At 37.7% G+C, this 23385-nt stretch overlaps 1 protein-coding gene across 1 annotated transcript in view; it reads right to left on the bottom strand.

Annotated features, from left to right (window-relative positions):
- Positions 1-980: 980 nt before the first annotated feature.
- LOC134595259 (uncharacterized) overlaps positions 981-23385 on the bottom strand; it is a 96237-nt gene continuing 73832 nt past the window's right edge. The window contains exons 3-7 of the mRNA XM_063444729.1: positions 4773-5120; positions 3095-3178; positions 2296-2499; positions 1274-1495; positions 981-1075 (exon numbers count right to left, since the gene is read on the bottom strand). Of these exons, the coding sequence (XP_063300799.1) occupies positions 981-1075; positions 1274-1495; positions 2296-2499; positions 3095-3178; positions 4773-5120 (953 nt within the window). The remainder of the gene's footprint in view (positions 1076-1273; positions 1496-2295; positions 2500-3094; positions 3179-4772; positions 5121-23385) is intronic.

Raw genomic sequence — 23385 nt, 5'->3', positions numbered from 1 at the left:
GACAGTCATTAGTGGTGGACTTAACCCTTCAATGTAAACATCAAAACCTGAAATATTTTATAACGGAGGGTTAAGAGGACAGTGACACTGCACCAAGACCACTTGTTCATTGAGAACAAGCAGTCTGGGTGACCATAATGTTCCTTTAGTTTGCTAAATGTGGGGGGGGGGGGGATGCAATTCTTTTTAACTTGTATATAGTAGGTTGTCAGGGATTAAAGGGGAACTGTCACTTGCCTAGAATTTATACTGTTATGTGAAGTGCATCACAAGTCCCTGACTCTGTACGTTTCCTGATAAAGGCACTTGTTCATGCCAAAACGCACGTCAAAGCTATTTAATATTTTATTTTTCACAGTTCACATAATGAGGGTGTTGTGAGGGGCTTCTCGGTGGACTAGAGAGGGACTTAGTGGTGTTGGTCTCTATGATAACAATGCTTTCGTTTATTTGCCAGCTTACTAATGCAACATAAGGGGCTACCTACAGACAGGGCAATATTTAGGCCATTACAGTGTTCTAATGGGGCAAGAATGCTCCTATTACGTCTGCATGTTTTCTACCCTTCCCGATTCCAGTCGAGACCATATCATTACTCCCTCACCCCATTATCTAATTACCTTAACCCAGTAGTCCGTATTCTGAGATTTCACCTTTGCTACCTAATCAATATAGCTGGGCAAGTGATTTAGCCAATGTATTTAGTTACCTTACCCTATTAGACAGTCTGAAATTCAGACTGTGTTTTTCTCACAGATCACTCTACTTTAATCACAGACACATTTTACTTTGCTTTCTTTTTGGTTGATGATTTTAGGTAGAATTAACAAAGTGATGTTTTTATATAAGCCATGTTTTGCCCGGCAAAGGGTTCTATTCTGCTTTTTAAATATTTATTGATTAGTATTGGGTTAGGCCCATTATTCTGCCACCATCAACCAGTTGCTTGACACTAGTTTAGCCAAGCGTCCTCTGATATTCTAATCCAGTCCAGAAAAGGCAAAGCCAGAGCAAACATTGCAAATGAAGAGAATAGAAACATTGTTCCATTCCTCCTCTTCTTTGTATACTTTATCTATGCAGGTGTAAAAGACAGAGGGCTAACATAGAGGCATCTAGATGGAGGACAAAGCGGCTTTGTTTAATTTTATCTTAAGCATTCCACAAATAAACATTTGTTAAAGACAAGAATGAGTAAACAGATCATTAAAATTCTGGGAAAGTGATAGTTCCCCTTGTAATAAAGTTCCTATATTAAATGCCATTAACTCACCTTCTATATTATTCTTGCTGGTGATAACACATGTTAATTTTATTTCCTGATCATGAAGAGAAGATTGTAAATACCCATGAACACTGGTAACTGTTACAATGCCATCTTTTTTAAGTTCATATTCCATTGTACTAACTGGGGTTACTTCATTTTCCCAGATAATTTTAGGTGCTTTTCCAGTAACAGAACAATTAGCGAATATAATTTTGCCATCCTCCTCATCTGCAGAAATACAAGATTATAGTTTATTTATTATCAATATGAATGTATTAAACAAGCGATTTTATTAAGTATTTTCTTTAAAAGCATTTTAACATACGTCATGTTTGATTTGGTGTGTGTGGCAATGTATGAGATAAAAGTATTCTAATACAATCTGACAAGGAAATTTACATGATACAAAAAAAGTATTGTTTAGGGTAAATTGGTGGTATGGTCTTTAAACATACACTGCAGGCACTATAACCACTATAGCTCTCTGGAATGGTTATTGTGCCAGGAGTGCCCTGGCCCACTGTAAAGACTAAAAACTATTTTTAAATGCTTATCTGGGATCCGCCAGGTGCCACTGACCCGCCCTCTAAATTTTTTTAGAAAATCTGGACTTTCCTTAGCAGGAACAACCTTTTAGCTCTCCTAAGCCTGGTCCAGGAATGTAGAGCTTAGCCCACAGGCTGAGAGCGATTAGCTGACGTTCTTAGCCAAAGAACGAAGCACTTCATTGCAGAGAGCCAAAGGAAGTTGTCTAAAACTGTGCATCTCAACCACAATGACATTGCAGTCTGCAAATATGCATAAAAAAAAAAAAAAAGTTAACTATACACTTGCCAATTGGCAACAAATCCATCAAACGTCCCCCTGTGCTATCTGTATATAATGAGTGTTCAATTTTCTATCAGGTGAATCTGCTTCTCCCCCCCCCCCCCCCAAGGGGGATTTTTAATTGTGGGTGGAGTATAAACAGCATCCAACACATCCAAATACTTGAAAAATTATAATTCGGCATCTGCCTCAGGGTGTACCTGAAAGAGCTCTCTTCCTTCTCCTGAGCTTCTGGGTGTGAAAAGTACAGGATGGTCTTATTGCATGTTCTTCATATGTGAATTTCCATTTCCTATCTGCATCGTTTCCCGTTAGCTCCAGGTCTATTATTTCTTCAGGTTTCACATCGATATCAATAATATTTCTGTCGCTAGAGGAACACGTGACTTCAGAGCGAGTCACATCTAGAAAAATGATAATGTTTTAAAATTTTATTTGTTCATCGATTCCACCCTGGAACACAGACTTTAAATTATGCCTGCCAAAAGTACATGTTTAGCTAACATGTACATTTCACCTGTCAGTCATTCCTAAGGATAAATTACTGTGCTAAATGCATTGCATCGTATCATCTAAATATATTGACTGTTAAGCAGGTGAACCCTCCTCTGAGTGGTTCTCCTGCTTGATGGTGTGGGTGAAGCTGACAGAGTCGAGCACTCATTGATGCATTAATTGTAGTATTAACATGTCATCAGATGTAATTTTGATCACAACTAGGTCATCAGTTCAAACATAGGAAAAGAAAACCCTAATTTTGAAGTGGAATAACACCGGATTGTTTTATTTCAAATAACACATACCAGGAGGGTTAGACGCTGCAAGAGCCACCTCACATTCTACAAATGGAAATACTTTTAGATTGTAAGCTCATGTAGACTTTCATGTAGGCCCTCTTCGCCTACTGTTCCCATATTTCAAACATGTTTTTTCTTGTTTACCCATTGTAAATCGCTGCAAGATATCTTTGTGCTATATAAAAAAAAATAGTAAATGTACCATTCTTCGTAGATTTGTTGTCTTTGAATATTTTATCAAACTGTTGTTGTTTCTCTCTGCTGGACTCTATGTTTTGCAGTTTGCCTAAGGGGTAAACAGAAGAACGTGAGATATAAAGTGTATAAATATTAAAACAAACCAACATATATACAAGGGGGCAAGATAAGAGTGTGTGTTAGAGCCTCGTGATATGCGAGTTTACTCGTTTATCATACAAGGCTACTATAATAACGGAACCTTCTGGGCTACATGTTTAATAATTTTGTAATAATACGGTTACATGCGCGGTTGATAAAAGCTGTAAAATAAGATAGTCATATTCAGTAGGTGTACCCTCCCACTTTTTCCCTGCTCTCTGTTATTTCTGAGTGACAGAGACAATGTGAGTGCCATATTCCTAGAGAGAGTGGACAGATTCTAAAAAGAGTGTGTGTAAAAGGATGAGAAAGATTCTGCAATCCATGGCGTACTTAACTGTCACGCTGTATAGCGCGGCCTCTCAGACTGCGGTAGACGGTCTGCCTTATCCATAGCTGCTTTCACATTATTAGGGGATAATGACAGTCCTCTACAGCAGTCTGAGAGGACACAATACAGAGAAGAGAAGTGTGAGAGATTAAGAGGAACAAGAAGGGGGTTATTGGAGACACACGTGGTAGTAGGTGACACTTCAATCAGGTAAGAGCCACAATTTGGGGGATAGGATGAGACACAAAATGGGGGTGAAAAATGCAAGGGGTGGCATAATAGATTTTAGAGAGAGACTGAATGTAAACTAGATATAGACAATGAGAGCTGGTGCAGGAAAGAGAGATAATTGTGGGATGCTGGAAACATTGTGAGTTCACGATGCTAAACATAATGTGAGTGTAAGAATTCCACTAGACAGAGTGAGAACCAACAAAGGAAGAAGTATAGAATGGGAGGGAATGAGAGTGGAAGATAACAGAAGATATTTAAAGGGGGGCGGTGTTTAGCTCTAATATAGTACAAGGTATTCCTACTAACCGGGTGGTCATCTGGTCCGTGCACTGCACCATTCTTAGATAACATATCGCCACCAGCTCTAGAGGTGTCAAGATCTCAAACTTTCTTTTCGAATCTGTTCTTCTCTTTTGTGTGTTTTACTACTCTTAACAATCTTGACAAAGGGTGTGCTTAAGGCAAGCAACTCTTCTTTTGTTAGCTTGACAAACTGTTACATGTACAGACACACTGTTGCACATACTCACAGATACACAGTTATGGGAAGTAAAAAAGCAGTGCAGTTGGAGAGGATAGCCCTAGGGATTAGAGAGCTTAGATGGCAGTCTGGAGAAGTATTAGGGTTTCAGCCCGATCTGCCCCACTCTCCTGCCGTCAGCCCTGCATTTGGGTTAACACACCTAGGTTCAAAAGTTGCACACAAAAAATTATATTACCAGCTAGAAAGCGGTCTGGCAGCCTAGGTACACGGCCGTATGAGGTATGTAGGTTTATCTCCAGAATCAAACCTTTTTAAACATAAAGGTTGCAGAGAAATGGTGTTTGCACTATAAACACTGCAGTGGCATGTGTCCCTTTAATTTTATTTTTCATACTTAACAAAAATATAAAAAAATAGGGGATAAGTAGACATATTACAAATCCTAAGAAGGGGCAATTCCGCTTTGTATAAAAACTAAGTGCGAGTGCGTACCTGACTCATCGGGAAACGTCAGGCAAACCTTGCTTTTGTAGGCGCCATGAGGAAATGCATTGAAGATACAAACATAACAGGCTTCATCTTGCTTCTTCAAATCCGAGATAGTGATGGTTGATATGTTCGATTCTTTGTGACTAATAAGATTATAGTTAGCCCTAGAGTTCACAATTTTCGCCCCATACTTTTTGCTGTAGGTTGCAATGGTTTGTTGTTTCTGATCTTTGTCCACCTGCCATGTCACTTGCAGGACATCTAGTGACGATGAGAATTCACATATTAGCGTTGCTGTCTCCCCTAATGCTGGTGGATTTAAATTTCTACATTTTACTTCAGGCAGCGACCCTATTAAAAAAAAAAAAAAAAAAAAAAAAAAAATATTCTTATATAAGAAATTATATATTGGTGAATGGAAAGAAATGTAATCATCTCCAATAACATTATAAAAATTCTAAGTGGTTAGATTAATAGAATGCACTGCGTTGATACCTTTCGATTGGGAACAGTTTGACATAAAATGGGATTCTACCAACCTCGACTGCATGCGTAATTCATACTTCCAAGTTATCAATGTCAACCAACTATGATGGAGGCAAATCGGCTGAGAGTGAGCGTGCTGGGAGCAGGTACAATCCGTGCTCTCAGCTACTCAATGCACATAAAGGACCACTCTAGGCACCCAGACCACTTCAGCTTAATGAAGTGGTCTGGGTGCCAGGTCCAGCTAGGGTTAACTAATTTTTTTTATAAACATAGCAGTTTCAGAGAAACTGCTATGTTTATCAATTAGTTAAGCCTTCCCCTTTTTCCTCTAGTGGCTGTCTCACTGACAGCCGCTAGAGGCGCTTACGTGATTCTCACTGTGAAAATCACAGTGAGAGCACGCAAGCGTCCATAGGAAAGCATTATGAATGCTTTCCTATGCGACCGGCTGAATGCGCGCGCAGCTCTTGCCGCGCGTGCGCATTCAGCCGACGGGGAGGAACGGAGGCGGAGAGGAGGAGGAGAGCTCCCCGCCCAGCGCTGGAAAAAGGTAAGTTTTAACCCTTTTCCCCTTTCCAGAGCCGGGCGGGAGGGGGTCCCTGAGGGTGGGGGCACCCTCAGGGCACTCTAGTGCCAGGAAAGCATACTCGTTTTCCTGGCACTAGAGTGGTCCTTTAAGGTTAGATAAAATTGACATTGATGATGCATTTTATCAATTATTATACGAGCTATTAAAAATAAATAAATGGGATAACCACTCGCCTCAAAATTTCTCATCATTCCCTCCACCCTTTTGTCAAATGTTTCATGAGAAATTTTGAGGCTAGGGGTTATCCCCGGAGTGTACTACAGAATGCAAAGCAAAGGGTCACATCCACACTAATACAGGGTAATAGTGTACAAGAGAATGGACAACAACCTAAGCGTATACCTTTCGTTCACACAGTTTCAACCAAATCCAAACAAATAACACAAATAATCAAGAGACAATGGCACCTACTAAGTGAGGGTGCTGATTTACAGGAGACATTTGGAGCAGTTCCGATAACGGCTTTTAAAAAGGCTTAAAGCCTTAGGAATGATCTCATATATGTCAGTGAGTGGCAGTGTGTGTTTTTTGTGTATGGGTCAGTGTTGGTGTGTGTCAGTGTATTTCTGTATGGGTCAGTGTGTTTATATATGAGTCATTGTTTCTGTGTATGGGTCCACTTTAGTCCTTTGGACAAGTAGATTAAAAAAAAAAAAAAAAAAAAAAGCCATACCCCCATATGTATACATATTTTCCCATATTTTGAGCATACACTCTATTTATGTCGCTTGTAGTTATATGTTGCAGCCCATTTAATTGCTTGTTTTTAATTACACCTTTTCATTAGTTCTTTTATAATTGGGGTCAAAACATCTCCCTGTCTGCCACACAGCCAAGAAGGTTTCCTTACACTTCCTTTAGCTCCAGAGAGCTAACAGAAAAGGCAGACGTGCTGTAGAAGCATGCACCTGCCTTCTACCTTTCTCAATGAGTTGAACTAGTGAAAAATGAGAAAGCTGTGATCGAGTGCACATGCGAACAACTGCAGCCCCAGAACAGAGGCTTCTCAATGAAAAGCCTCTGATAGGATGGCTTGCAGAAAAAAAAAAAAGCATATCATATTTTGGGGTATATATACTAAAAAAGAAATCAGTGGAATGCTGCCTTTTGGAGTTTAGTCAATGAACTTGTGGAACAATATCATGACGGGGCGGCAAAATGGATCTTCGCCTAGGGCCCTCTATATACCTGGTGGGGGAATAGGTTTTTCCCCTTCTCCCTTCCCCTGTCATGAAGTGTACCTGTCATCTTACATACATTGAGCTAGCAGAAATGGAGGGAGGGGGGAGATCAGGAGAATTATCCTACAGGAGGTTCTTCTGCTCTCTATCTCCGCAAACATAATGCCTTTATTCCAGTTGTTATAATTACACCTTGCACTTGCTAGAGAAGTACTGGAAATGCAGTGACTGCACTAGCTGGAGTGAGTATTAATTTTATAACTCCTACTGTGACAAACGTCCTTGGGTCTGGTCATTTGCCACAAGCTCCTGGAGGAGCCTGCTTGCCCGCCTCCTGCCCCAGGATTATGAGCCATGCAAAATACACTGTGTTCCAGGGTAGAACTATGGATTCCTTTCGGTAGTTGTTCGTTTTTAAACTACCGAACTTGACCGACCGTTAGCACTGATTTCATTTTTTGGGCATAGGACCACGGTCGGTCAAAATTATGACTTCCATGGAAATCCCGAACCCCTGAACCGATCTAGGTGATTTTTGGTCACCCAGATCGGGGCTATCAGGGGATGTAACTTTTGTGGGTTTTCCATGCGTTTTGGGGGGTTTGTTATTTTGTATGTTTCTGTACTGAGAAATAATACAATTATATGTTTATGTGCTCAGGTAATTATCTCTCAGGCACAGGGGAGGGGCATGTTAGATGTTTGCTTGTAACTAGTCTCCTCTCAGGTCCAGGGGAGGGATTATCCTGTGTGGGAGTGTTATAGGCGTGTTTGATTGTGTTTAAATTGTATAAAAGCCAGCCATCTGGCCAGATTAAATTATTCCAGCATGTACTCCCAGAACTATGTGTTGTCTGGTTACTGGGAAGGGAAAGGGCTAATCACTAATCACTGTTCCAGTTTGGAGGATTCAATGGGGAAAGTCCTTGTAAGGGCTAGAGCTCCCAGGACTGAGTGTCGTCCAGTGCCTGAGCGAGTTCCCCATTTGGCTCCAGGAGGGAGCGGTTCTAGGACCCCAGTCAAGCCATGGCGACTGTGGGCAGAAGTTCTGTGGTTTGTCCCCTGTTCCAGATACGAAGCGGTCCTTGGCGGAGGTACCCAGTTGGGGTGCTAGGCGGTCTGCTACACTTACATCAATTAAAGGAACAAATAATGTTGCATTCTTTTATAATGCTTATGATCTGTGGACATTTAAAAAAAAAAAAAAAAAAAAAGAGTGCATTTAAAGGAACACTCCAAGCAGAATAACTAGTACAGCACACTGTAGTGGTTATGGTGCCAAGTCAAGCTGTTTAGTAAAGGTTTAATTTGCTACCTGGGGTTCCCTGGCCGTTGCTCCCCGCCTCCTGCTAGAAGCTTCCATTAGCCCTCTCTCAATGCAGAACAAGCAAGCTCCTGAGGAAGTCGACATCGACGAAACGCGTTGAGCATTGAACATTCACAAGAGCCCTGTTTTCTGGTATAGCAGTCTTTTTTCTGCATGTACTTGTTTTGTTATTTATTCGACATAGTAAGTGTGTGCACTGTGCTGTTTTCAGTCTGTGGAGCAGTACTATTTATATCTTGCACCCTTGCACTATTGCACTTTAGCACTTTTTGGCCAGTTTGGCTGTGTATTTATTTTAATCACATTGTGCATATTGCACTATTATGTATTACTGTTCTCAATAAAGTGGACTTTGTATTTCTACCAATTGCTTTCATTTATGGGAATCTCCTATAATATATATGTATAGTTATTTGTGGCGCCCTGTTGTCTGAAGTAGTGTTCAGACATTGTGTTGATTCTTTTATAATGCTTATGATCTGTGGACATTAAAAAAAAAAAAAAAAAAAAGAGGAGTGCATTTAAAGGAACACTCCAAGCAGAATAACTAGTACAGCACACTGTAGTGGTTATGGTGCCAAGTCAGACTGTTTAGTGAAGGTTTAATTTGCTACCTGGGGTTCCCTGGCCATCACTCCCTGCCTCCTGCTAGAAGCTTCCATTAGCCCTCTCTCAATGCAGAACCAGCTGATTGGCTGAGAGTATCAGTAGACATTATATACCATTCAGTTTGCAATACATTGAAAAACACTGTACTATTGTTACCTTCATGTTACGCATTTTTGCATACCAGTTACATTGGAGTATTGCTACATTGATTTCATACAATCTGAACTGACTGTGTATGTATAGAGAATAGGGTGTATTTTTTATTATATACCATTCAGTTGGCAATGCTCCCTGTACCAACTGCAAACTGAACTACAGGTTAGTATTAGATTCACATTTACTGGAGCAGGGGTACCTCTAATAAACAGCACTAGCCTGGGGCACTCACAGACTGGGCTATGAACTTGCTGTTTAGTAGAGCTACCCCTGAACGAGCACATGTGATTCTAATACTAACCACAACAATCTCAACCATATATTCATGAAATAAATTGTGATGTTTTCTCTGATACATTGTTCCACCTGTATTATGCCAGTATCAGGGCATGGCAGCAGGTACAGTGAGTGATGGGCACTCTGCCACCTACCTCCCTGAGCCCTGAAAACATGGGAGAGGGAGCCCGTTATACCAGCAGCACACAAAGGGTTAAACTCTCTGCACAGATCGCTCTTTAGTGAATAGACCCTCAGTGTCAGCTCTTTCAGAATGCCCCAATAACACCCACCCGGATAGTGTAGCAGTAACTGCCCCTCTGTGCTCGGTATCATACAGGGTGAATTGGGATCTGCGGATTGCAGGTAAGTAGAATTATTAACACAATGTCACTAGAGGTAAAGCACTTACCTGAGCTGTCAGTGACTTGAGGCCATGGGAGAATAGCCAGCACCAGGTAGATATCCACCCAGGACAGCAAACTGCTCTGTGCAGACATTGTGACTGACATCTTCTATTTATATGAAGTTCTGATTTGTTTTTACCGCCCAGTTTCCCGCCAGAATAATTTACTTTCACTTTAACTGGAGAATATTTCAGAGGGAAATACAATCACTGTCTGTGTGATATGTTTATTGTAACATTACACCATGGGGAATTATTATAATATTATATGTGTTTATTGTAATATTACACCATGGGGAATTATTATAATATTATATGTGTTTATTGTAACATTACACCATGGGGAATTATTATAATATTATATGTGTTTATTGTAACATTACACCATGGGGAATTATTATAATATTATATGTGTTTATTGTAACATTACACCATGGGGAATTATTATAATGTTATATGTGTTTATTGTAACATTACACCATGGGGAATTATTATAATATTATATGTGTTTATTGTAACATTACACCATGGGGAATTATTATAATATTATATGTGTTTATTGTAATATTACACCATGGGGAATTATTATAATATTATATGTGTTTATTGTAACATTACACCATGGGGAATTATTATAATATTATATGTGTTTATTGTAACATTACACCATGGGGAATTATTATAATATTATATGTGTTTATTGTAACATTACACCATGGGGAATTATTATAATGTTATATGTGTTTATTGTAACATTACACCATGGGGAATTATTATAATATTATATGTGTTTATTGTAATATTACACCATGGGGAATTATTATAATATTATATGTGTTTATTGTAATATTACACCATGGGGAATTATTATATTGTTATATGTGTTTATTATAACATTACACCATGGGGAATTATTATAATATTATATGTGTTTATTGTAATATTACACCATGTGGAATTATTATAATATTATATGTGTTTATTGTAATATTACACCATGGGGAATTATTATATTGTTATATGTGTTTATTGTAACATTACACCATGGGGAATTATTATAATGTTATATGTGTTTATTGTAACATTACACCATGGGGAATTATTATAATATTATATGTGTTTATTGTAATACTACACCATGGGGAATTATTATAATATTATATATGCTTATTGTAATTTTACACCATGGGGAATTATTATAATATTATATGTGTTTATTGTAATATTACACCATGGGGAATTATTATAATGTTATATGTGTTTATTATAACATTACACCATGGGGAATTATTATAATATTATATGTGTTTATTGTAACATTACACCATGGGGAATTATTATAATATTATATGAGTTTATTGTAATATTACACCATGGGGAATTATTATAATATTATATGTGTTTATTGTAATATTACACCATAGGGAGTTATAATATTATATGTGTTTATTATAACATTACACCATGGGGGAATTATTATAATATTATATGTGTTTATTGTAATATTACACCATGGGGAATTATTATAATATTATATGTGTTTATTGTAGCATTACACCATGGGGAATTATTATAATATTATATGTGTTTATTGTAGCATTACACCATGGGGAATTATTATAATATTATATGTGTTTATTGTAACATTACACCATGGGGGAATTATTATAATATTATATGTGTTTATTGTAATATTACACCATGGGGAATTATTATAATATTATATGTGTTTATTGTAATAATACACCATGGGGAATTATTATATTGTTATATGTGTTTATTGTAACATTACACCATGGGGAATTATTATAATGTTATATGTGTTTATTGTAACATTACACCATGGGGAATTATTATAATATTATATGTGTTTATTGTAATACTACACCATGGGGAATTATTATAATATTATATGTGTTTATTGTAATATTACACCATGGGGAATTATTATAATATTATATGTGTTTATTGTAGCATTACACCATGGGGAATTATTATAATATTATATGTGTTTATTGTAGCATTACACCATGGGGAATTATTATAATATTATATGTGTTTATTGTAACATTACACCATTGGGAATTATTATAATATTATATGTGTTTATTGTAACATTACACCATGGGGAATTATTATAATATTATATGTGTTTATTGTAATATTACACCATGGGGGAATTATTATAATATTATATGTGTTTATTGTAATATTACACCATGGGGAATTATTATATTATATGTGTTTATTGTAATATTATACCATGGGGAATTATTATAATATTATATGTGTTTATTGTAATATTACACCATGGGGAATTATTATATTGTTATATGTGTTTATTGTAACATTACACCATGGGGGAATTATTATAATATTATATGTGTTTATTGTAATATTACACCATGGGGAATTATTATAATAGTATATGTGTTTATTGTAATATTACACCATGGGGGAATTATTATATTGTTATATGTGTTTATCATAACATTACACCATGGGGAATTATTATAATATTATATGTGTTTATTGTAATATTACACCATGAGGGAATTATTATAATATTATATGTGTTTATTGTAACATTACACCATGGGGAAATTATTATAATATTATATGTGTTTATTATAACATTACACCATGGGGAATTATTATAATATTATATGATTTTATTGTAATATTACATCATGGGGAATTATTATAATATTATATGTGTTTATTGTAATATTACACCATGGGGAGTTATTATAATATTCTATGTGTTTATTATAACATTACACCATGGGGGAATTATTATAATATTATATGTGTTTATTGTAATATTACACCATGGGGAATTATTATAATATTATATGTGTTTATTGTAACATTACACCATGGGGAATTATTATAATATTATATGTGTTTATTGTAACATTACACCATGGGGAATTATTATAATATTATATGTGTTTATTGTAACATTACACCATGGGGAATTATTATAATATTATATGTGTTTATTGTAATATTACACCATGGGGGAATTATTATAATATTATATGTGTTTATTGTAATATTACACCATGGGGAATTATTATAATATTATATGTGTTTATTGTAATAATACACCATGGGGAATTATTATATTGTTATATGTGTTTATTGTAACATTACACCATGGGGAATTATTATATTGTGATATGTGTTTATTATAACATTACACCATGGGGAATTATTATAATATTATATGTGTTTATTGTAATATTACACCATGGGGAATTATTATAATATTATGTGTTTATTGTAACATTACACCATGGGGAATTATTATAATGTTATATGTGTTTATTATAACATTGCACCATGGGGAATAATTATAATATTATATGTGTTTATTATAACATTACACCATGGGGAATTATTATAATATTATATGTGTTTATTGTAACATTACACCATGGGGAATTATTATAATATTATATGAGTTTATTGTAATATTACACCATGGGGAATTATTATAATATTATATGTGTTTATTGTAATATTACACCATAGGGAGTTATAATATTATATGTGTTTATTATAACATTACACCATGGGGGAATTATTATAATATTATATGTGTTTATTGTAATATTACACCATGGGGAATTATTATAATATTATATGTGTTTATTGTAGCATTACACCATGGGGAATTATTATAATATTATATGTGTTTATTGTAGCATTACACCATGGGGAATTATTATAATATTATATGTGTTTATTGTAACATTACACCATTGGGAATTATTATAATATTATATGTGTTTATTGTAACATTACACCATGGGGAATTATTATAATATTATATGTGTTTATTGTAATATTACACCATGGGGGAATTATTATAATATTATATGTGTTTATTGTAATATTACACCATGGGGAATTATTATATTATATGTGTTTATTGTAATATTATACCATGGGGAATTATTATAATATTATATGTGTTTATTGTAATATTACACCATGGGGAATTATTATATTGTTATATGTGTTTATTGTAACATTACACCATGGGGGAATTATTATAATATTATATGTGTTTATTGTAATATTACACCATGGGGAATTATTATAATAGTATATGTGTTTATTGTAATATTACACCATGGGGGAATTATTATATTGTTATATGTGTTTATCATAACATTACACCATGGGGAATTATTATAATATTATATGTGTTTATTGTAATATTACACCATGAGGGAATTATTATAATATTATATGTGTTTATTGTAACATTACACCATGGGGAAATTATTATAATATTATATGTGTTTATTATAACATTACACCATGGGGAATTATTATAATATTATATGATTTTATTGTAATATTACATCATGGGGAATTATTATAATATTATATGTGTTTATTGTAATATTACACCATGGGGAGTTATTATAATATTCTATGTGTTTATTATAACATTACACCATGGGGGAATTATTATAATATTATATGTGTTTATTGTAATATTACACCATGGGGAATTATTATAATATTATATGTGTTTATTGTAACATTACACCATGGGGAATTATTATAATATTATATGTGTTTATTGTAACATTACACCATGGGGAATTATTATAATATTATATGTGTTTATTGTAACATTACACCATGGGGAATTATTATAATATTATATGTGTTTATTGTAATATTACACCATGGGGGAATTATTATAATATTATATGTGTTTATTGTAATATTACACCATGGGGAATTATTATAATATTATATGTGTTTATTGTAATAATACACCATGGGGAATTATTATATTGTTATATGTGTTTATTGTAACATTACACCATGGGGAATTATTATATTGTGATATGTGTTTATTATAACATTACACCATGGGGAATTATTATAATATTATATGTGTTTATTGTAATATTACACCATGGGGAATTATTATAATATTATGTGTTTATTGTAACATTACACCATGGGGAATTATTATAATGTTATATGTGTTTATTATAACATTGCACCATGGGGAATAATTATAATATTATATGTGTTTATTATAACATTACACCATGGAGAATTATTATAATATTATATGTGTTTATTATAACATTACACCATGGGGAATTATTATAATATTATGTGTGTTCATTGTAACATTACACCATGGGGAATTATTATAATATTATATGTGTTTATTATAACATTACACCATGGGGAATTATTATAATATTATATGTGTTTATTGTAACATTACACCATGGGGAATTATTATAATGTTATATGTGTTTATTATAACATTACACCATGGGGAATTATTATAATATTATGTGTGTTTATTGTAACATTACACCATGGGGAATTATTATAATATTATATGTGTTTATTATAACATTACACCATGGGGAATTATTATAATATTATGTGTGTTTATTGTAACATTACACCATGGGGAATTATTATAATATTATATGTGTTTATTATAACATTACACCATGGGGAATTATTATAATATTATGTGTGTTTATTGTAACATTACACCATGGGGAATTATTATAATATTATATGTGTTTATTATAACATTACACCATGGGGAATTATTATAATATTATATGTGTTTATTATAACATTACACCATGGGGAATTATTATAATATTATATGTGTTTATTATAACATTACACCATGGGGAATTATTATAATATTATATGTGTTTATTATAACATTACACCATGGGGAATTATTATAATATTATGTGTGTTTATTGTAACATTACACCATGGGGAATTATTATAATATTATATGTGTTTATTGTAACATTACACCATGGGGAATTATTATAATGTTATATGTGTTTATTGTAATATTACACCATGGAAAGTTATTATATTGTGGTGGAATCTCGGTAAAAATAAATTTAGTAGGCCGAGATTACCACGTGGCATGTGTACGTGCATATGCTGACGTATCGATCAGTTGGTTGCACGAGGCAAGATACGATCAGTAGTGTACGGAGCATGTGCAAGAATACAGGATATAGTATTCCCCTCCTCCATTGTGCTGGACAGGCCATGCAGTCAAGCAGGAAGTTAAAGGGACACTCCAGGCACCCAGACCACTTCAGCTCATTGGAGTGGTCTGGGTGCCAACTCCCACTACCCTTAACCCTGCAAGTGTAATTATTGCAGTTTTTTTAAAACTGCAATATTTACCTTGCAGGGTTAAGTCCTCCCCTAGTGGCTGTCTATTAGACAGCCACTAGAGGACACTTCCTGCTTCATAGCACAGGTTTTCTGTGCTAGAGCGTCGCTGGACGTCCTCACGCTGTGTGAGGACCTCCAGCGTCGCTCTATTCCCCATAGGGAAGCATTGAAATTCATTTTCAATGCTTTCCTATGGGGTGCGCTAATGCGCATGCGCGGCATTGCCGCGCATGCGCATTAGGTCTCCTCGGCCGGCGGGCGAGATCAGTCTCGCCCACCGGCCGACGTAACCAGAAGGAGGAGCGGCGGGGGAGGAGGAAGCAGCGACGTGGGACCTGTCGCTGCCCCTGGTAAGTGACTGAAGGGGTTTTCACCCCTTCAGTAACCGGGGATTGGTGGGTGGGAGGGAGAGGGACCCTCCAGTGCCAGAAAAACGGATCGTTTTTCTGGCACTGGAGTTTCCCTTTAATTCTTATTTGTATTGATTGGTCAAGAGAATGTGCGGGTGGAGCTTAATATGGGAGGAGTTATGTGCCTATATAAGGAGCCTGCACTATTGTCCGGGGCTCAGATCTTGCTGTATTTTGGTGACATTAGTCCCTCTGAGTCCCGATCGGTGATCCAATAAAGAATCTCTTCCTTCCTGAAGAAACCTGTGTCCATCTCTCTGTGCTTGGCTTCCGTCAGTTTCTCCGGTATCAATATTGTTATATGTGTTTATTGTAATATTACACCTTTGGGAATTATATTAATATTATATGTGTTTATTGTAATATTACACCATGGGGAGTTATTATATTGTTATATGTGTTTATTGTAATATTACACCATGGGGGAATTATTATATTGCTATATCTGTTTATTGTAATACTACACCATGGGGGAATTATTATATTGTTATATGTGTTTATTGTTTAGGGCAGGCAGTATGTGTATTATTATTCCATAAGGAAAAATATACCTGCTGATCATTAATTGAATTAATCTTTGCAAATATTGCTAAGTAAATCAGTAATGAAAGTAGATAGACACTGTAAGCAATGTAACATTAATTGGTGACATTTTACTTGTTCCTGAGTGCTGAACCCTGATTTTATAGGAAACTATTTAGAAATGAATTAACAAAATTTGGGGGTCTCCTTAACACTCATGCACCACCCCTCCTCTGTTACATTCATATTGTGGAATTAACACTCTTGTTTTATTAATATTTTGTTATTAATGCTGTGTTTTGTTGTTTTATTTATGTTGTGTTGTTGTGTTGAATTCTGTCAGTAACTCACAAAGAGAATGCAAGATGCGTTTTAAACTTTAAACAATCTTAGGACATCATTAAATGGTTACTACAAACACCATGACCACTTCAGTGATTCCCTTTGAAATGCTATACATAGAGAGCTGCCGGAGGCTCTAGCAGCATCATTGGTCGTCACTAGTGGCACATACAGAGATTAACCTCTTAGCTGTGGGAGGTTTCGCTTTGCCTCAAGCAGCATCAATAGCTTTGTTCCAGGGTGGCCAATATAAATTCTGACACCACATGTACAGCATACTGGCACCAGACAGCCAATATCAGTATCCCTCTCCATGCCATCCCCCTCACACCATCCTCTTGGACCTCCATCCTGATCTGAAGATGGGGCTCAGGGAGGACATGAACTCTGTGCTAAATCAAAGTAGTTTCATCTGTTTTGTTTTTGCGTGGGTGAGGACCACCTGGTTACTACTTTACTAAAACCAAAACCAGGGTTTTATGAAAACACAGTGCGCTGGCGACAGACATAATGAACTACAACCCTTGAAGGCAGCGCTGGGAGTTCTCCTGCAATGAGAACTCTTGATCTCCCCTTCCTCCCTCCCTTGTTGCACTTTCCCCCCACCTCACTGCATTTTAATAATCTCCTGCCTCTCCAGTCTACCCCCATCCTCTCCCTTCCTATACTCCCTGTCTCAGTGTGTAACGGAGTAGTATTATTATCCACGATATCTCCGCTGGTAGTCTTTAGTCAGCATGCAAAATACAGGTTGCGTAAGAACAATCCCTTTTCCCCAAGAACTGGACGACAAACAGTTTGGGAGTAAACTGAGCTTTTATTGCACCACAACCGTTTATATACAAATCCCCATGCAAGGAGTTTCCTTACTGACATTCCAGGGGCTTTTCCCTGGTGGACTCTGTGGAAAACTTAACATGCAATAATATCTCCCATCATGCTTTTCTGTACTGGAGAGATAATTGCATAAGAGTACACCTTTAATTGCATAATCTCTCCGTACAGAAAAGTATACAATATAACATTAAAAATACAGATCCATTCGTTAGAATAGAAAAGCCATTCAAATGAAGTCATGGACCGGCCAGCCACGAGGCGCAAGTCCCAAAATAGTTCCAGGTAGTTGGCTGCTTTTACCGGTCACCTTTCGGGGGTTCCTGTGAACGAACAAATGAACAAATACACAAATTTACTGGCTAGTGTGGTATAAGAGGTTCGTGGGGTTGATTTCACTGAATGCTGCTCTCTTTTGATGAATGGATCTGTCCATGCGAACGGCATGGAAGTCCAGCGGTGTTCGCAAGGTCGAGTAGCCAATTTTGGGCGTTCGTGAGCCACGTGTTCGGTTATATGAACGGCGGCCACCCATTAAACCATTAGGGTTTTGCGGTTTCCCCAATGTTGCCAGTTGTTAATTGGAGACACACAACCTTGTTTTGTCTCCCATTCGACAGTTTATTCGTTTCACGAACAATGTATCCCAATCTTGTTCATGAGACTGGCATTCAAATGTCTATGGTCTTTGCAGGAAAAGTTAGACGAATTACCCCAGTCTTTTGGATGATAAAGTGGCTAGGCTTGCCACACAGAGCACGTGCATGCACTGTGATCCTGGAGATTGGTCCAATGGAATGTTTCTCTATGGTTGGTCCAACCAAATGCTTCTTTTTTTTTAATTCTTTATTTTTCATGCATCGATAAAATGGATAACATGTGGTCTAGCAATGTCACAACAGCTGTTGCCAGAGTTTTCAGAGACAGAGAATCACAGTTGTATGGCATGAGGAACTGTGCACATTTTTAAAGTAAAAGTCAAAAGTCAGTAGTATGTTATAAGTCATTACGTGTGCATGAACGATTATATGGTTTAACATTTTACTGTGCTATGAAAGATGTTTAATGATTAGCTGACGCTTCCTACTGCCAGCATAGGGTGTAACAAGCTGATAGTGAGTGTTGGGTATCATGCTCATATTAAACAAATGGTATTATCATGCTTAACTGGTTAGCGTAGGTACCCTCTGGAGCCGGTCGCTATAAACTACAGAGAAATAGCTGCCCCCATGACAAGAGTAACGTTGTTGCTGAGGATGCCTGAACAAGCTTAGTAGTTCTGTCTGATAGTTTAGTGAGTGAGCAAAATCAGGTGTCATGGGTCGACATTTACTGCGTATGTGTCTGACTAGGTAGCTGAATAAATTGTAGAAAATAGTCCAGGCACTCCAACGAATTCCAAATAATAGGCAATTTTATTAGAACAAGGAACTACACAACAAGGTTTCAACCCCTCAGGGTCTTTTTCAAGCCTGACTAGGTAGCTGAGACAGGACCGGCATAGATTATGTGGGCCCTCGCTAACGTGCGATACCGTGGCGCAGTGTAACCACCAAGGGACAGCAGAGCACTGGGCTCTGTAATGTACATGCAGACTCTGAAGATATACGTGTTACAAGTGAGAAATTGCAGAATTCAATTAAACTGTAAGAAATACAAAAATTATAAAAATGTAAAATAACGAGGATTATGCTATAGTCTGCTGTAAATTTACATTTAGGTGGCAAACAGCAGCTTGATCGCTCCCGTATCCGCGCTGGATCAGCCGGTGTCCTGACTGGGACCTGGTCCTGTGTAGTTCACGCTGAGTTGCTTGAGTGCTTTGTCAGCCAGGATTATGTCTGTACCTGTGTGTCTGCTGGCGTCAACCCCGGGCAGAGGGTAGGGCTTGTGCCCCATGTCCATTATTCCCCCAAGTATGGGCTATGTCAGAGTCCCGGTTAAGTCCTCATATATCCGCCAGTGCGGTCATAAACAATGGAGGGTGAAACCTTGGATGATGTGGACAATGCTCCGAGATGTCTCCCAGCTTAGGTGTTGAGCTGTCTTACAGTGGACGGGGAAAACAGAGAGGTTGCGCTGTCTGCCATCATCACCAACGTGTGACCCACAGAAGTGCACACAACCGCTGCCCAGGGGGTGCAGCCACTACACTCCATCTTATAATAGACGCGGCGGCCATCTTGGCTTGTCCATGTGGGCCCAGGCTGGTTTCTTCACTGCCCGGATACCATGAGTGTGCATTGCGTCCCTGGTGGGGGCCGGGATAACCCCCCGGCCCACGGGGGGGGGTGAGAACGGGGCCCTAGATAGGCGTGAGAGAGGTCCTGCCGGACCAAGCACGGGAGATCGTCCGTTTCTCCCGTCAGAGCCTCACAACAGGCCGCAAACTCATCAGCCCGCCCATCGGTGCCGCCGGACGGATGGAAGCCGACATCGGCTCAAAAGTCTGTTGCTTGTGTTCCCCTTGTCAACCGACATCTGCTTAAGGTTGTTTCAGGTAAAAGGGGATAAGTATAAGCTGGTTATTAAAGATTTGTCAATCAAATGCTTCTTGATTGCACCAAGGAGAGGGAAGATGTGATGTTACATGGCAACGGAAGGTTGTGGAAGAATAAAAAAAAGAAAAATGGGGTGAACAAGCTAATAGTGCCCAATAGGGCATTAGAAAGCAAAATAGATGTATTATGAAAAATGGTTGCTGTACCCCTTTAAGAGTTGTATTTGTCATCACAGGTACCCTTTAATAGTAATATATATATATATATATATATATATATATATATATATATATATATATATTTAGAAATATGTAAATACTGAAATTAATAAAGACACTTTTAGGTAGAGCTGACTGAAAGCTCTATAAATTGTGAGTGCATTTATTTGTTTCTTCTCCATTTATACATTCAATTTACTACACTATACAGTTGTGCTCAAAACGTTGCATACCCTTGGAGAATTGGTAATATATGTACCATTTTTAAAGAAAACATGAGTAAGCAGGCAAAACACATTTCTTTTATTTCTTATGGGATTCATATTTAACTGTAGGTTATAACAGAATGGCACAATCATAAATAAAAACATAGCAACAAAGAAAAAATGAAATGGCACCTGTTCAAAAGTCTGCCTACCCTTAGTTCTTAATACAGTGCATTGTCCCCTTTAGCATCAATGACAGCATGCAGTCTTTTGTAATAGTTGTCTATGAAGCTCCTAATTCTTGCAGGTGCAGTAGCTGCCCATTCGTCTTGGCAAAATGCCTCCAGGTCATGCAAAGTCTTTGGTCGTCTTGCATGAATCGCACGTTTGAGATCTACCCAGAGTGGCTCGATGATATTAAGACCTTCACCTTTTTCTGCAAGTTGAGAATGCAAGTTGTCTGCCAGTATTTTTTGATAACATGCTGCATTCATCTTGCCATCAATTTTCACAAGATTCCCCGTGCCATTAGAGCTCACCCCCGCCCCCCCACCCCAGAACATCAGTGAGCCACCACCATGCTTCACAGTGGGGATGGTATTTGTGGCAAACGCAAATGAGGAGTGTGGGAACTGGCCTCCTGCCTACCGACTACGGGGCGGTTCTGGAAATCCCGTTAGAAAGTTAACATGCACGGCTTCCCCAAGAGAACTATTCTCTATCCCCTCGTTTAGCACTTTCCCTTCCCCTGAATGCTCCCTCACTGGCAGTCATTCGGCCATACAAACTACTGAAACTTCCTCAGCGGTACTTAACTGCTAACCGCATGGAAGTATAATCGGCCACTCAATACTCTCCTCCACTTTCACCTTTACCCACTGTTTTGCCCCACTTTCCAACCTGCCAGGAAAGAGGTATTTGAAAGGAAGATACTACAGACCGAAGGGGACAATCGCTCCCAGAGAGCCAGGGGAGCCCCCACTTGTTTGGCCGCAGGAGCTCCCGGTATTCGACTGGCAAAAGCCTCTTTCGCCCTGGACCGGATCACGGCTCCACTTCAAACAGAGCACTTTCAGTCCCAGTACCACCACCACCACAGAAGGATGATCTTTGGAGAGGAGCTAGAGGAAGTCTTGAGACATCTGTAGATACCCTAGACTTGGGAGAGCTACAAGTATTCAGGGAAGTATTCAGGGACCAGGACTTTCATCCAGACACCATGGAACTGTGCACTGGATCGTAGACTAGCCGCAACCCACTGAATCTTTTACTTCCACCTAACTCGGGCTAGCCACCTCCAAGTCAGGCACTATTTGGACAGATTGGGCGCTTGGAGATGAGCTATCTGGGAATATATGACATGTGGGGGAGCTTAACTGTATTATTTGTGTTTTGGGGTATTTTGTGTGTTGCACTTTCTGTGTCTGGGTGATACCTGACTCAAGTATTGCCCAAACACAGAGGTGCCTGGACAGGCTCAAGTTTTGTGATTAGAGACCCCTCTGTTAATATAAGCCTGTGGTTCGGACAATAAAGCATTTATTGTTGTAACCCACAGTAAGTGTTGTCTAGTGTTTGGGGAGATGGCTCGGATTATAGCACCTTTGGAGAAAAGGGTCATTAGAACTATCACACTACCCTGTTCCAGGAAGGAAAAGCTCCGGAAGGACCCCAGTCAAACCACTGCAACTGGGGCAGAAGCGCTTCAGGTTTCCCGGTTCCAGCTAGAAAGCAATCCAGGCAGAGTTACCCAGCTAGGGTACAGGGAGCTCCGCTACAGTATTCTTATCACTATAGGCCCTGTTGATCCCTCTCCAAACATAGCGCCTATGGTGGTGACCATAAAGCTATATTTTGGTCTTGTTACTCCAAATTACAGTGTGCCAGAAGCTGTGAGGCATGTTAAGGTGTTGTCGGGCATATTGTAACCAGCATTTTTATGTGGCATTGGCGCAGTAAAGGCTTCTTTCTGGCAACTCGACCATGCAGCTCATTCATGTTCAAGTATTGTCATATTGTACTCCTTGAAACAACCACACCATCTTTTTCCAGAGCAGCCTGTATTTCTCCTGAGGTTACCTTTGGGGTTTTCTTTGCATCCCAAACAATTCTTCTGGCAGTTGTGGCTGAAATCTTTCTTGGTCTACCTGACCTTGACTTCATATCAAGAGAGCCCTGAATTTTCCACTTCTTAATAAATGATTGAACAGTAATGACTGGCCTTTTTTCTAAGGCGTTGGATATCTTTTTATATAATTTTCCATCCCTATGAAGACCATTACCAGGTCTTGTGACAGTTATTTTCTGTCCTCCATGGCTCAGTATCTAGCCTGC

Source organism: Pelobates fuscus, chromosome 1, assembly GCF_036172605.1.
Source record: "Pelobates fuscus isolate aPelFus1 chromosome 1, aPelFus1.pri, whole genome shotgun sequence".
Taxonomy (NCBI): Eukaryota; Metazoa; Chordata; class Amphibia; order Anura; family Pelobatidae; genus Pelobates; species Pelobates fuscus.
The sequence above is the reverse complement of the archived record's forward strand: the minus strand, read 5'-3'. Positions and strand labels throughout refer to the sequence as shown.